General features: G+C 45.8%; 1 protein-coding gene across 1 annotated transcript; it reads right to left on the minus strand.

Moving 5' to 3' along the window:
* Nucleotides 1–4942: 4942 nt before the first annotated feature.
* On the minus strand, nucleotides 4943–15357 carry NUDT7 (nudix hydrolase 7). The gene is made up of 4 exons (XM_036070084.2): nucleotides 15228–15357; nucleotides 12963–13116; nucleotides 10591–10749; nucleotides 4943–5596 (listed from the first exon to the last, which is right to left on the minus strand). Exons 1-4 carry the CDS (start codon nucleotides 15323–15325, stop codon nucleotides 5228–5230), a joined length of 780 nt encoding a protein of 259 aa, XP_035925977.2. The 5' UTR covers nucleotides 15326–15357; the 3' UTR covers nucleotides 4943–5227.
* Between the last annotated feature and the right edge of the window lie 1268 nt (nucleotides 15358–16625).

A 16625-nucleotide genomic window follows, 5' to 3' on the forward strand; every position in this document is an offset into this window, starting at 1 on the left:
TAAAGCCCACCCTTACAAATGGCCCATATATAAGGCTCATCCATCCAGGATGATCTCATCTCAAGATCCTTAATCACATCTGCAAAGACCCTCTTCCAAATAAAGTCACATTCACAGGTACTGTGGATTAGGACCTGGACATATCTTTTGGGGGCCACTGTTCAATTCACTACAGGGGACTAAGACATATTGATAAATGTTTATAAGAGGTTAGCGCTAGCAAAACTATCTCCAGTTTATCATTTTGTTCAATGTTGGGCCATACAGATTTATAGTCAGAAAAAAATGTAGGCAACTTCTCAGAATGCTTTACAGGCTCCATGGAATATAGCAGATCTAGAAGAAAAACCCAGGCTGGTGGAAGGAGAGGAAATGAGCCGAGAGGAATCTGTTCACAAATTAATAAAGAAACACAAACGAATTAAGAAAGTAGAACAAAATAACCAGAAAGCTTCAGTTTCACATGGGAAAGAACTAAAAAAAAGAGAAAAAAGAGAAACAGAAATGCATTGACAACCATGATGAAGTACAGAATAAAGGCTTGACAATATAAAATGAAAAATGAGGAAAGTTATTGTCAAGGAAATATCAAACCAAGGCTATACCTATAAAATAAAAATTTATGGACTTGAATATGAGCCCTTTAAAAAGGATCTTTAAATTGCTTCAGGAAATATTTCTTCTTCCACTTGTATCTGGTGGATTCTGACAGGACGGCCACTGCCCAAATTAAAAACACATTTCCACCAATTATTGGCTAACTAACCTTTAAACTCTGACTTTTTGGGCTTACTCATCGTTATGCACATGGCCCACAGTAGTTCCTGAGCAAGTATGTTCTGGCACAGTTCAAAGTCTTTGGAAGATCTAATAGACGTGGCTCAATTATTTAAGTAGACCACACAAGTCATAGATTACTAACCATCAAATTAGATACTGCCTTTGGGTTGGCCATCAATCCTTGCTTCATTTAGCACCAGGGGAAGTTAGACTGAGAGGTCTTATGATATGTGGATCTGTCCCTTTCTGGGTCATGGCTGGAATAAACACAAAGGTACACACATATTAAAGAGAAAGGCAAAGCGGTGCAAGGAAGCCATGTCCATGCTATGGCGTAGCATGGGTGATTGAATAGTGGGCACACAGGAATTGACACTCAAAGTCCGAGTGCTGTTCAACAATGGGAAGGCACAGGGAGGGGCTGAGTGGTGACGGGAAGGCAGTCAAGAATCCTGAATGCAGCATACACACAGACCCCATTAGGAACCCAGGTACACCACATCTAAGACAACTGGCCTGAGTGATGATCCACTCCAGTGGCTGTGTCAAAACCTTGTGCTAGTCTCAGATGAGAAACCAACCAGAAACAAGAACAAGACTTGAGTTCTATTTAATCATCTTGTCTGAGGGCTGAAGGGATGTTTCCCCATCTCGGTTCTTTAACTGGAAAGTGGGCACCACAGAGTTGTTAAATTAGCAAGTATGACAGCACTTTCATTAATTAATTGGTAGGTCCCATTTTAATTCACACCATCCTAGCTAATTAGTCATTTCGGTGTGTGCAACACCAGCTGTGTAAGCTGGAGGACACGATGAAGGCAAAAATAAACTCTGCTCTCCCTCCAATTTATTAAGTTTGTATTGTTTTCCGTTTCATGTGAGGGGAATCAAGGGAAACATAAACTTAACCTTCTATTCTTGCCTCTGTCCTTATGAAATTAGCCTCATCTTGGAGTAAGTGGGTAAGAGTAAAAAGAGTATAGGCTCCAAAATTCAGACATGTGGGTTTGGAATGTTGGCTCTTCCATTTATGAACCGTGTGACCAGGGGCAAATATTTAACTTCTCTGGTCCTCAAATTTTCCTATCTAAAAATGGGAATAAGAATAATACTCACTGCAGAGATGTGGTGTGAGGGTTAAATGAGTCATCAAAGTAAAGGGCCAGGTGTAGCACAGGTGCTTAACCAGTGTTAGTCCCCATCATCACCACTGCCATCCCATTCACTTGGGTAGCATCTCCTTATCCAGCAAGGCTCAGCTCCACCACCACCTCTAAGATGGCGCCCCTGAGTCCCAAATCTGAGTCAGGTGTCCCTCTTCCCTGCGTCTGCATGTTTATTCCTATCACAAAACTGGCTTTGAATCTCCCGTCTATGTGTGTGCTCAACTGGTGCACACATCCCATTGGTGAGCGATCGTGGTTATTTTATAAGATTCAAACAAAAATAGTATTTTTCTAGTATATGGTATATCTTCAAATGGCTACCAAGTTAGTACGACATAAACACTAAATTGTTTGGATGTAACAACATAACAAAATTATCCGGGGTTTCTTTTAGCCTACATGTACCCTGAAAAAATTACTGAGACATCAAGGGTGCTCAGTGTGAACCAAGAAAGTTCAGGAACCTCTGGCATAAGGAAATGATGATGTGCTGAATCAGAGAAATGACAATACTTGACATTATTGTTATAACCTGGCAGTTACAATAGTGCCGTAATTACTAGCTAACAGGTAACTGAGCCCTTTCTACTTCCTAGGCATTGTTCTGAACATTTAGTTGTGCTTCCAGTAAAGGGGTCACATGTATTCACTCCTTTAATCCCTTCAAAAGGCCTAAAACAAAAAGTTTCTTTCTCCCACTTACAGAAGAGGAAACTGAGGCCTGTAGAGAATGAGTCACTTGCTAAGGGGCCACCAAACAGGCTGATGCTGGAGCTGGGATTCAAACGTAGGCATCCTGACTCTCAGATCCACGGCTCTTTACCACCTGCTAACCGAGGCTGCAGGGAGGCAAAGAAGGAGACCCAGCTGAGCTAGAGCTGAGCTGTCTGGATGGCACAATCTACAGAATTTAGGGATGGATTTTAGAGACGGTAAATGTTTTGGGGTGTTCGCCTAGCCCAATTTCTTCAGAAATGCTCCTCCCCACACCCTGCTGACTCTGGGCATTTGTGGTCCCGAACCCCGCCCTTGACCATATCCACAGGTTCCCTGCCAGGTGACCCAAGCTAGGCCAAATGAAGCTTCCTCCAAGGACCTGGAGACTGACACACTGAGTTGCTGTTGCTTTTCCATGCCTATATCAATCAACCCAAACGGATGGTTCTTGCCCCAATAATGACAGGATACAGAAGGGAAGGTTTACAACTTCTTGCTTTTGAGGTAGCTAGCTGGCCTGCTCCTTCCCCATTGCTATGCTTCTTGAGGCTGATTTGTTCAGTGATTTTGCAGATTCCCTGAGATCTGTACCCTGCCAGTAACTTTCACTTGAGCCAGATTTGCTAGACTTCCGTTCCTTTTAAGCAAAGGATGTTTAACTGGAACCCTGAACATGGATGTCCTAAAATACAGAAAAGACAGAAAATACCCCCCCCCAAAAAAAGGGCAGGGGGAGGCACTACCCCCATTGCTAAATATTTAGCCCCTTAAGTTGGGTGGCTGCGAGTGTCCTTCAGACTGTAGACTTTGGCTGGGCCAACGCCCCTTAGAAACCAGGCAGATCTGAGGAGTTCACAAAAACAAACAGTTCAGAAAGGCAGCTTTCTGCACTGCCAGAGGGGTCAACAATCTACCAGGCAATTACACTGCTGTCAGATTGTAAATACACATTTGCAAATGCCTCTGTAATTGCTCCGAAACAGTTTAGGCCTGTTCATGCAGGGCCAGTTACTGAATGTTAATGGAGAAGCTTACCCAACATCTGCTTTCAAGGTTGGAGCCAGATTTGTGCCATTTCCATGTTTATGGGTATAAAGCAGCAGATCAGGCATTTTTCCTCTGCGAGCTCTCAGAAAAGAAAAACTCTGAAGCAGTGGGCAGTTGCATGGCTGACTGAATGGGTTTGGTGTGGCCATCACATTTTCAGCTATACCAGAATCTTCCTAAAACTGGCTCGGCTTTCTAAAATTCTTGTAGCAGTCAGTAAGATAGGAAATTGCCGTCACGGACTTAAGGTTATGTTGCTTTATGCACTGATTTCCCTGACCTCATACAGGATGGTTAATACTATAATTAAATGAAGAAACTCCTGCTAACTCGAAGCACGACGTATGGAAATGCCCATGTAAGAAGTGGTAGAGCTCAAGGGATGCAATTGAGAATGTTTGTCTTTTTGACTTTTCATTTGGGGCTTGTGCTCAAAACCAGTGTTTTTCTGCTTTCGTCATCTTAAGACAGAGAACATTATCTCTTCCGATTGGTGGGCATATGGGCCTCTTAAATTCCTTCATTTCAGTTGCTCTGGATGATGACTGCTAAACCCACCAACACCCATGGGCGTCTTGTGTATGTCACAGAACCCATGTGTTAAAGGTCAGATCATCCCAAATTCTAACTGCTGGCAACACTTCAAGTTTGGGTGAATATCCATCTAGCCATTTTCAAGTGTTATGGTGTATTACTTAGGGTCATAGCTCTGCTCTAACAAAATGACCCCAAGTAACAGTGGCAGAAAAATGACAGAATTTTATTCTTCTCTCACATAATAGGCCCAAGTGAACAGCGCTGGGTGGCAGGTTGCTTTACTCCAGAGAGGCATTTAGAGATCCAAACTCCTACCCCCTTTGGGTTCTGCCATCCCCCCAGGAATTGTCCTCATTTGTATGGCCAAGGCTGGATTCCAGGTAAATCCATGTTGCAGCTCCTGGAAAGGGGAAAGAGAGTCCAAGGAAGCTGGCTTATCTCTTCAATTGGAGATGACCTGCAAGGTCAACTTTCACTCACATCCCATTGGCCCAAATTGAGTTCCAGAGCCACATTTAACTGCAAGGAATCCTGCGTAATGCCATTTCTTACTGGGGAGCTAGGAGCTTTGCTTCAACTCTACTGCCAGGGAGGAGAAGGTGGATAGATTCTGATGGCTGGCCAGAAGTTTCTAGTATAACAACAGACAGAAAGAGATATTACCTCTCACAGATAAAATAAATGCCACATGGTCATATATTCAACAAATATTTATTAAGTGCCTACTATGTGCCAGATACATGTGTACAAAAAAATATTAACATGCTGTGGGTGAAATTATGCAACACTATGAACACATTTTTCCACTTTTGAAAGACTTTTGCTCTCTCAGGTAATACAGGGCAAGTGGGAAAAAGGCAAGGTTTTTTACCTTCATATTGCAGGGAAAATATTCGCACCTGTCAATTGCCAACAGCCTGCATTATTGTTGTTCTTATGGATAAGCAGACTCTTAGCTATTTGGATGGTGGTCTCATAAATCATAACTTGTTTGTAGCATGCTTACTTAGTTTCAGGAAGATCTCTTCAGAGGATGAAATCAGATCATTGAGATTAAACTCCATTTCAAAGATGGGTTTTTTCCCCAAAATAATTAAGGCAAGGAACAGGGCAAATTTTGCAGTTATTCCCTTGATTTGGTAAGTGACACCATCTTCAGGGTTTGTGTACTCAAAGCAATGAATAATAACATGATGACCATAACGTGTCAGGTAATTCTGGTGGTAGACATGTGGATGCAGGAAATATTCCAGAGGCACCAGGAACACACTCTTAACTTCATCGGGATTAGGCTGGGCCTGGAAGTTGTGGTCTATAAATCCTACAACTGGGGTTATCAATGTATCACTCTAAAAGCAGAAAACAAAATACACAAATTAAGAAAAGAGTCCAAAGCAGTCAATAATATAAGGTGGGTAGGGAAGGAGGAAGAATTTGCTCCAGACATGAACAGTCATGTCCCCTGTGAAATGGGGGTAGTCTCACCCCTACCTGAGCCAGTGTCTGTGAGATGACTCTGAAAATGTATCTTTTGTGAACATACTGGTATAATCTTTTGGAAGGGCAATCTGGCAATGTTATAAAAATGTGGTCCCTTTGACCTAGCAATTGCATTTGTATAAATATATCTGTATGATAAATTCCTACCAGTGAGAAAAGATACAAGACTGAAGCATTTTTTTTTAAAGATTTATTTATCTGAGAGAGAGAGAGCACGCACAAATAGGGGCAGCAACAGAGGGAGAGGGAGAAGCAGGCTGTCCTCTAAGCAGGGAACCAAATACGGGGCTTGATCCCAGAACGCTGGGATCATGACCCGAGCTGAAAGGCAGACGCTTAACTGACTGAGCCACCCAGGCACCCCTGGACTGAAGCATTATTTGCAACAGCCCCAAAATAGAGTTATCACTCCTCCACTGATGGACATTCAGGGTAGGTCAATTATGAGTGTATCTGTGTAATGGGATACTCTGCAGCCCTCAAAATGAATGTGATAAGACACCATTCCCTGTCAGTACAGACAAGGATGTGCCATCTTATCGATAGAAAAGTGACATATTAACTGTTGCATATACCCAGTTATGGGAAATTGCATTTATAATTATATATGAACTATTTTACATAACATGTTTATAAGGGAGGGGGGATTTCTATTTATAACCACAACTGCTTGCAAATGAATGCAGGGTATTATTAAGTGAAAGACCTGCTGGGAATCTCCAGGGTGAGGCCTGGGGTTTAGTGTAGGAGCTGCATAATAAGAGAAGAGCTGCATAAGCTCGAAGTGGAAAGTAAGAAGAATCTGGAGTTCTTGGGGGACATGCCAAGAGAAAGTGGCTGGGAAAAGCCAGGGATATACCTTGAGGCTGGGACACGAGAGCAGGATAAACCGGTCTGTGGAAAATTCTCAGGGGAGTGACAGCTGAAGCATGTTTAAGAACAGTGATGACTCAGACCATTAACTGAATTAATGGTGAAAGTCAATATCTGGACCAGGAGTGGAAGACGGGAGCGTAGACGTTAGCTGTCCTTCCGGTGGGAAATCTGGGGTCCTAAGCGGCCCCAGGGCCGAAGCAGTGTTCCACTAGCTGTTCCACCACCTGGCCCTGAGGGAATGCTCAGCCTCTTGGGCCACAGGGTTCCCCAGGAGCCCTGAGTGTCTGGGAGATGGGGAACACTCAGATGCAAGTGATTTCTTAAGGAAGTGCTCTCAGGACAAAGCATGAGGTAGGGAGCAAGGCAGGCGAGGGCCCTGCAGGGCATCTGGGCGTAAAGTACACCACAGAGCTGGGCTGTCACGCCCCCCCCAGCACAGTCACTGGTGAAGGGCTGGCTGGCCAATTACATTCTCAGGCCCTCCAGGCTCCCCGTGAGCAGGGAAGGGTGGAAAGCTGCAGGTGTGAGCTTTCAGAAACACAGTAAGAGGAATATGAAAGGGTCTGGACAGACAGAGCCCACAGTGTTGGTTCAGCGTGCGGTTTGTCGTTGCTGTCACCATGAAGTAACCACAGCCGCTGGGGCCCTGGGCTAGTACCCAGCACCCTCTCCCTGCTTCTTCACAACAGCCTGACCCTGAAGCAGTTTTAACAGTGGAAATCAGAGACCTGAAGCGACCTGCTTAAGGTCACGGCCGGGTAATACTTGGCAGAGACCAGGACTCACCGGCCTGCTGCCCACACTCTAGAGCACAGTGCTTAAGGGCTATGAAGACACGCATGTCGCCATATCTCAAAGAGATGGCACACCAGCCTCGCGCAGGTGGAGAGGTCTCAGCTGCAGCTCGGATTCAAGCTCTTCCTGAGGGCTGAGCTACGAGCACAAACTCATCCTCACTCTAAGGGCCAAACTGCTACGCACGGGTGTGGACAAGCAACTTAGTGTGGTCAGTACTGGCCCTCGGACTCGCGTATCAGAGTCTGAGGAAGTAATTGGTAGGAAAAAAAAAAAATCAAAGCCACAAGGGAGATAACAGTTTAGGACTGAACACTTCAGATGGGAAGTCAGGCACGTTCAACGTGGTTCAAGCTTAGAGAAGTCAGAGAGACTCTGGAAATTTGTGGAGGAAGCAGCATGTCTGGACACACAGTTCCCAAAACACAGGTGTCTGTCTTGGAAGGAAAAAAGGATGGTGGGTGCATGGCAGACGTAGGACCAAGGAAAGACTGCATTTCGGCCACTTGCTGAGTTGGAATCCCGTGGAGATTGGCTTCTGCTGTGGCCACAGGGACGAGGCCTGCTTCAGGGCCCCGGAAGGAGGCCACCTGCTCTTAGAAACATTCCCAGGAAAGGACACGCCACTGAAAGGCACCAACATGTTTAGAGCAGTCGAAGCTTCGGAGGGGGTGAAGTGAAGGAGAGTGACTGGAAATGTGTGGGCCATGTGCAGAGAAGGAGAAATGTCTCCTGAGGCCACTGCAAATAGCAGTACATACACGTATGGCAAAGCGACTCCTGGGGTGGGCTTGGAGGGCCATCGCCTGCCCTGGGGGGTGAGCAGGAGGTGGGAAACAGCCCACAGCACCTCCTCTAGCTCTGACACCCGAAAACATCTCCAGGCATTGCCGTGTTCCCTGGGGGACAAAATCAGCGCCCGCTAAAAACCACTGAATTAGATTCTGCTTGTAAGTGTTAAATCAGTGGTACTTTTGCACTACATTTAAAAGATGTGCAAGGTCTAAAAACAAAACCACCCTCGCTAGCACTTCCAAACACAGGACACCCGTTCTGGAAAGCCTTTGTTCATCCTAACTTCTGGATAAGGTGATCGGCATCATTATATCAAGAGGAGGTCGTTTTAGAAATCTCCGGCCTCAGCAGCGTCTGGCCCACCGACATCTCCCGAAGACCAGACATCCTCCTGTGGAGACTGTCGTATTCTCTTCACAGGCAGGACTCAGTAGCTCCCGGGTGCCTTGGAAATAGGAGTTACTCTCACTTCGGGAACTTTTTACCATTAGGGTTCAATTTGTCAATACAGTTTTAAAATAAATCCCCCAAATAGGCTGGGGGATTTGCAGATGCCGAGCGGAAGGGGTTCCCATTAGAAAACACAGTTGCCTAGGAAGTAATTGATACATTTCTTGTCCTAATCCCATGTTTTCCCCTCTCATTTAGGAAGCATTTACTTGAGAGGCCATTAGCTTCTTCCGAACTAAATCTCCCTTGAGTGGTGACCTTTCTGTTTTGAAAATGGGCCTGATTAAGATAGATGTCTCAGCATCACTGATCATCACAACACTGTACCACCAAGACTGTAAGGCAAACAGAACATAAAGGATGGTCGGACCCACTGGTTTTCTAATTGTTATGCATCAGTGGGACTCTCCTCTTGAAATAAAAATGTACCTGAAAGTCCAATGTATAAAACATACAGTTTACACCTACTTCCAATATGTGATTAGAGCACTTCCCTGTGGTATTCTTCCCCCAAGCCCATAACCCTAGCTTAACCATGAGGAAGATATCAGTTAAATCCCAAATGGAGAGGCATTCTACAACATACCTGACCAGTGCACGGAAGAAGTGTCAAGGTCACGAGAATAAGGAAAGTCTGAGAAACTGTCACAGACCAGAGACTAAGGAGACATGACAAATACAATACAGTATCCTAGATGAGATCCAGGACAGAAAGGAAGACATTAGTAGAAAAATCAGTAAAAGGCAAATAAAGTGTGGAGTTTAGGTAACAGCAGGGTACTAACATTGGTTTCTTAGTTGTGAGTTGGGACAAGTAGACACCAGTGGCATAACGTGTTAGCAATGGGAGGAACTGGGTGCGGCTACGTGAGAACTCTCTGTAGTATCTTTGCAACTTTTCTGTAAATCTGTACCTATTCTAACATTGCAAGTTTATATTAAAATTTTTAAACCAATAAAATAATGCTGTTATCCGAGCACAAATTTACATTTACTCCGTGTAAAGTCAATTAATACAAGTTGTAAGTTCACGTGAAATAAGATCTGGCTATTATATGAGTCCCAGAATTCATTTTGTTGCTTTCATGGTTTTTTTTTTTTTTTTCTTCATGTATACAATCAAGGAAATCCTGATTCATATAGAAATGTAGTTACAGGGGCGCCTGGGTGGCTCAGTCGTTAAGCGTCTGCCTTCGGCTCAGGTCATGATCCCGGGGTCCTGGGATCGAGCCCGCATCTGGCTCCCTGCTCGGCAGGAAGCCTGCTTCTCCCTCTCCCACTCCCCCTGCTTGTGTTCCTCTCTTGCGGTCTCTCTCTCTGTCAAATAAATAAATAAAATCTTAAAAAAAAAAAAAAGAAAAAAAGAAAAAAAATTACAAATAGTAAAAGTTACAAATAGTAATAGTTCTTAAACAGCCTGCCTAGTGATCTCAGGGTACTGCTCAATTAATGTGATATGGAGAAGCTTGATTCCAAGGTATGTATAAAAATTAGTGTATTTAGGACAAAGGTAATGCACTGGTGGCCTCCAAGAAGCTAAAATTTGGAACACAGCATGCTCAAGTGTGTGATATTTTTTCAAATGAATTCTCAAAAGAAATGTATACTGGCGAAAAATAAATGTAAACTGAATCTTAAAGAAAGAATTCTGAAGCATCTACAGGATTCTACAGGATCCAGTTTGAAAACAACTGATGGAGTTTGACCCTTTCATTTCTGGATGGGCAAAGAGGGGCCCAGACAGGCAAGGGGGCTTGCCCAAGGCCAGTTAGCTCACAAGGGGCAAAGCCCACATAAGAGCCAGTCTCTTGACTCTAGGAACAGCACTGTCAAGGGTCATGCTTGGCCACATGTGGAATGCTGACAACCATGGGTCCACTGGGTGGCCTTGACAGTGTAAGTAAGCCAGTTCTACTCGAACACTTACGTCAAGCAGATATGGCACCAGGCAGCAGACAACCTCCACTTGGCGAGGATGCAGCCCTACTTCCTCCTGGGCTTCCCGGAGAGCTGTAGCCACATCATCCACATCTGCTGGTTCAGACTTGCCTCCAGGGAAGCAAACTTCTCCAGGTGACCTTCTTAGCTGGATATTGAAAGAACAGAACTGCGATGTGGGATTTCAATTCTGGTACCACGCACTCATTCAACAAGTAGTTACTGAACTTCTATTTTGTGCCAGAGACCACTTCCACCCTGGTAGTAATAAGGGGGGGGGAGTAAGACCACCCCCCAAAAAAGTTTTTACTTGAATCCCTTTAAAAAAAATGACCTTTGAGAACTTCCTTCACTTGTAATTTTTCTCTACTTGCCCCTAAAAAAGATACTATACACACAAAACAAGATCTACGCTGATGGGGGAGAAAAGCCAAAAGGAAGTAGAATAAAAAGGGCCATGTTATCAATAGACCGCCTTGACTGAGTGCTTACCCTGCTCTGGGCATGCTGCTTCACAAGAAGTTTTTCCACTGAGCCCTCAGAACAGGTCCACATGCTGTTATTTTTTAAAAGCTTTTTTTTTTTTTTTTAATTGAGGTGAAATTTACATAACCTAAAATGAACAATTTTATTTATTTATTTATTTTAGAGAGGGAGAGTGTGAGCAGGGCGGGAGGGGCAGAGAGAGAAGGAGAGAATATGAAGTAGATTCCATGCTGAGTGTAGAGCCTGACGTGGGGCTCAGTCTCAGGACCCTGAGATCATGACCTGGGCTAACTTTGCTCTAGGTTCCAGAACTGGTAGGAGAGCCCATACTGAAGCAGGAGGGATTGAAGACAGGTGCCCCTTCCCCATTTACTGGGAGGAAACCCATGAACTCTACTTGTGTGACTCCAGGAAGGGGTGAAGCTCCAGGAATGCCTGGGAGGGAATTTCTTGCCCCCAGAGCCAGATAGGTATAGAATCAGATCTAATCAGATTTAAATACTCTTTCTTTTTTGTTTTTAACATGATCTTTGCACACCAGAGTTTATGGTCTAAGATGATTCTCACATAATAATCAACAGGCAAAGCTATCTGGGTGAAATAGTAACCAGAGATCCATTTTGGTCTCACCTCAATTGTCTACATTATTAATCATCTGATAGTCTGAAAAGTAATACTGAAGTGCTTCTCCTCTGCTTTTTGGCAGAGCTGAGAAAAGACCCAGGCCCCCTGGTTTCCAGTTAGGTATCTCCTCTTGGAACCTGGATTTTCTTACCTTCTGTGTTTATGTGATTGTTGCCCGACCCAGACCCACAAGAATCCACATGAGTCTAATCCCAAACCTACAAAACTTCAGCTGAGTCCTTGGCTTTCTTTTTCCCCGAGGGGATACTGTTCATTGATGTTCTGCTTTGAAAGCCATGCTATTATGGCCCATTTTCATTTTTGTACTTGGGATAACTCTGAAGTTACTGCTTCCCCAACTTTTCCTCAGAAGCACCCTAACAGCAAAGGAGAATGACTGTATCCAGGGGTGTGCCCAGGGGAACTCCATTCCCAGCGCAACATTTCTTTAAAGTAGAATGGTTTCTCTGAAAACCTCAGGCAATGTCTGGTAACAGCAATAGTGATGGCAGCTGAAACTGACCAGAAACCTTGCCAAGTGCTGGGGCCAGTTTAGGCGCTTTGCATTTGTTTCCCTGGGAAATCCTCGCAGTAGCCCTATGAAGCAAGCACCAGTACTTTGTCCTCATTTTGCAAGTAAAGAGACTGTAGCACAGAGAGGGTAAGTAACTAGAACAAAGTCACAGAGCTGGCAAGGAGAGAGCCTGCATTCAAACATCGGCAGCCAGCCTCAGGGCCCAGGCTGTTAATTTCTGTGCTCTAGAATTTTCACGTTATACCTGGGGTGGGGGTGGGAGGCTTAAACAGTGGCTGTTGGCAGCGGCACTGTGCCCCCCATCCCTGCCAGGACAGGGATGTCTGGAGACATCTGTGGTTGTCACAAAGGGGTGTGTGTGTTTGTGTCCGTATTACTGGCACCTAGTGGGTAAAGCCCAGGGATGATGCTAAACATCTCACGATGCACAGAATAGCTCCCACAGCCAAGAATTATCCAGCCCAAATGCCAATTGCACCAAGGTTAAGAAACCCTGGTCTAAAAGTATTTCAAGTTACTTGCTAGCTAAATTACTTATTTTTCTAAAACTTTCCAAAAAATGCCATGTTATCCTGCGGCTTCTTGGACCCCTGAACATCACAATCTTGAAAGTCCATTTGAGAATCCAGAGCCTCAAAATGTGTGCAACTGACAAATTTTTGTGGGGTTTTCAAATGTCCTGGAACTTGAATGGCAGGAGCCTTTTTGTCACCTACCTTCTCTGACCGGAGGGTGAACAACAGGTGGAGTTTTCCTTCTTTTGCCAACAATGGTAAAAGGACAGAATATTTGTTAGACGACAAGTCAGAATATTTGGTCCCAACATCATGCTTTTTTAAGCGGGCCTTAGCATCATCTATCAAACTGTTTCTAAAATGGAAACAAACCAAACATTTTAGTAACCAGAGTTACAATAAAAAGCTCCTCGTCCTGCCTATGTTTCCGTTTCATTGTGTGTCTTGGAGCTTACCATTTCTGACTCTCATTGTATTTTTCAGTAACAGAGCAGAAACGATAACACCCAAATCACATGACTGTTGGCAAGATAAAATGAGCAAAAAACTACTAAGAATATAGTTTAGTACACAAGTTCACTTTGAAACTTAAAATAGAAATTATGGTAAAATATTCTTTCAACAATGCAACAGTTAAATGTTGCATTCTTAATTATATTCAAGTAAGACAGGTTTGGTAAACAAGTCATTGTAAGGTTAGACAACTCTCAGCTTAAGGACTTTCTCTTAACCTGGCCCTTATGTTATCAAACCCTTATGTTTTCAGTTGCCTTACAACAGTGGTTCCCAAACTTTAGTGGCAACAGATTTACCCAGAGGGCTGGGCCCACCCCACAACTGCGACTCAGTAAGTTTGGGGTGGGGCCTGGAAGTTAGCATCAAACTCCCAAGCAATGGTGATGCTGATGCTGTGGACCAGGGGAACCCACTTTGAGGACCATTACTGATAATGTGCAAGTATTTGGATATATAATAAGTACATTGGGTGCCCTGAATTCATGACTGTGAATGTTTTGGTCCCTTTGACTGGCATTATTTTGTTGCTGGTTCATGTAGTAGTTTAAATAGTGTCCCCCAAAATTCATGTCACCCAGAAGGCTCAGAATGTGACTTTATTTGGAAATAGTATCTTTGCAGATGTAGTTATGGATCTTGAGATGAAATCATCCTGGGCTCTAAATCCAATGACTGGTGTCCTTGTAAAAGGAGAGGACATAGACACACACACATACACACAGAGGGAAGAAGGCAATGTGAAGACACAGGAAGAGACTGGAGTGATGTTGCCACAAGCTTAGGAACATCAACATCCATCAGAAGCTGCAACAGGCAGGAAATTTCAGACATCCAGCCTTCAGAACTATGGGAGAATAAATTTCTGTTGTTTTAAGCCACCACGTTTGTGGTACTTTGTTATGGCAGCCCTAGAAACTAACGGTGTGGTTTTAATTTTTCTCGGGGAAAGGCAGTCTTGCATCCTGGCCAAAATGAGATATTTAAGTCAGGCAGAACTGGTTTTAAAGGGTTTAGGAGTGACCTCTCCAAGTCTGTGACATGCTTGAAGAGATCTGTGAGCATGTAATGACACTGTTCACATACTGTGACTGGAGTCCGCCAGTGCCCCATTAATGGTAAGGACTGTCATAAATGTCTCCAGCATGAGATGGGCAGTGGCTTGCGGGAGGTGTTCGCTACTTTGGGCCTCTTTCTACGTGGCGGGTTGCTCACTAAAAGTGACTGGGTGACAGCAGTGGATTTCAAAAACGACCAAACACCTGAAAAGCATGCTGGCACTGGAGGGGACTCCGGAGTGCATCCCATGCACACAGGCCCGTGTCCAGAAAACTGGCCCGCCCGAGTTCGCACTGGGCTGAGTGAGTGTGACTTTTGAGAGGCCCCCAAAACTGACCGAGGGACCGGCAGTAGCAAAAGTCTGCAAAAACGTGTCTGTCCACATTTGGGGCTGGTCCTTGTAACAACCACCATGAAAACACCACAGATGAGCATGCGCTCATCCTACGCACTTTCCACACTTTTCTTTTTCTAGCCTCGTAACAGCCCAGCGAGGTGAGGACGTGATCCCGTCCAGGCTCAGGAAGGTTAGGTAACTGAGAGACCCGGGCCTTGAACCCGGAGCTGCCTGGCATGGGCTGGTGGTTTCTGGGGGTCAAACTCCAGAGAAGCCCTGAGCTGAAGGGGGAAGGCAGCTGGGCAGGGGGAAACGCTCTGCCCGTGGGGAAGGGGCGCGAACCTCTGAGGCTGGGTGTGAGCCCACGGGGCCAAAGCTCGGCCCAGGGGGCCGGAGGAGGTGCAAAGGCCCCGGGGCCCCGGGGGCGGCCAAGTAGGCTAAGCGCACGGAGCGCAGGCTCTGCAGGTAGGCAGGCGGGCTCGGCAAGAACGGCCCCGGCACCGCGCTCAAGGCCGGGCCAGGCCCTGCTCGGAGCGCCAAGGGCGGGGGAGGCTTACCTGACCGGCTCCGGGGACGCACAGGGTCGTGACATCCTGCAGGAGAAAGTTTGTTTCCGCACGGAGACGGCCTCAGAAGCGCTCGGCTGGGTGGACATGCGCAGAGCAGCCGCGGCCTGGGGCTGGGGGAGAGGCGGGGCCTAGGAGGCGGGAGATGAGGCGGGGCCTAGGGCCTTAAAGAAGGATCGGGGCGGGGCGAGACATGGGGGCGGGGTGGAGGGCGGGGCTTAGGGCCGGGCCGTTTGGTGTTGCCTAACGCGGTTTCTGCTCAGTTCCTTAATCTTCCTCAGGAAGGACAAGCAAATGAGGAATCCTGAGGTTCATCGTTGTAAAAAAGGGAAGGGGGAAAAAAACGTACAAATGCATTGCTGCTGATTTGAGGGATTCTGACACCCACATTCACTGTTGCTAGGAGGTTAAGTTGGTTCAACTCTTCTGACCAGCAGTCCACACGTGTTTCCTGAGCACCTACTGTGCGCTAGCAGGATGCAGATCCCACAGCGAGCCAAAAGATCCGTGGAGCCTACAGACAAGTGGGAGAGAGAGAGACATGGATCAAAGAATTGCGTAGATAAAGCAGAGACCTTTAATCCTTAAGAGTATATGAGGGAGGGGCGCCTGGGTGGCTCAGCTGTTAGGCATTTGCCTTCGGCTCGGGTCATGGTCCTGGGGTCCTGGTATTGAGCCCCGCATCGGGCTCCCTGCTCAGCGGGGGGCCTTCTTCTCCCGCTCCGCCTGCTCGTGTTCCCTCTCTCGCTGTCTCTCTATCAAATAAATAAATAAAATCTTTAAAAAAAAGTATATGAGGTAGAAACGTGGGTGAAGCACGTCAGAGAAGGCTTACCAGAGACAGTGGAAATGGGGCGGGCCTCGAAAGCATCTGTGCTCCAGGTATGGTCCTCAAACTAGTGCATGAGCATCACCTGGGTGCTGTTAAAAATGTACATTCTGGAGGGGCGCCTGGGTGGCTCAGTCGGTTAAGTGGCTGCCTTTGGCTCAGGTCATGATCCCAAGGTCCTGGGATCGAGCCCCGCATCGGGCTCCCTGCTCAGCGGGAAGCCTGCTTCTCCCTCTCCCACTCCCCCTACTTGTGTTCCCTCTCTCCTGTCTCTCTCTCTGTCAGATAAATAAATAAAATCTTTTTAAAAAAAATGTACATTCTGGATTCCACCCCAGAGCTGCTGGATCAGAAACTGGGGTAAACCCCAGCAATCTGTGCTGTAAGAGGTGTGTGATAATCGGAGAGCTACTGTAAGGTATGTGTGGAAAGCAAATAAGGGAAAGAGGCAGGGGAGAGGGTCCCAGAAAGAAGAATAAGTTTGTGCAAAGACCCCAGAAGTGGCTGGAAAAGAGTGAGTGGGAGGAAGCCTGGTTTGAGCTGACACTTGTAAGATACCA

This window comes from Halichoerus grypus, chromosome 15 (assembly GCF_964656455.1).
Source record: "Halichoerus grypus chromosome 15, mHalGry1.hap1.1, whole genome shotgun sequence".
Classification (NCBI taxonomy): domain Eukaryota; kingdom Metazoa; phylum Chordata; class Mammalia; order Carnivora; family Phocidae; genus Halichoerus; species Halichoerus grypus.

Excerpts from the sequence above, each read along its gene's own strand:
- NUDT7 (XM_036070084.2), bottom strand. The coding sequence starts at position 15,325 with ATGTCCACCCAGCCGAGCGCTTCTGAGGCCGTCTCCGTGCGGAAACAA. Across the intron at positions 13,117-15,227 it reads GCGTCCCCGGAGCCGGTCAG|AAACAGTTTGATAGATGATG; the intron begins GTAAGCCTCCCC and ends TTTCCATTTTAG. Across the intron at positions 10,750-12,962 it reads TCACCCTCCGGTCAGAGAAG|CTAAGAAGGTCACCTGGAGA; the intron begins GTAGGTGACAAA and ends TTCAATATCCAG.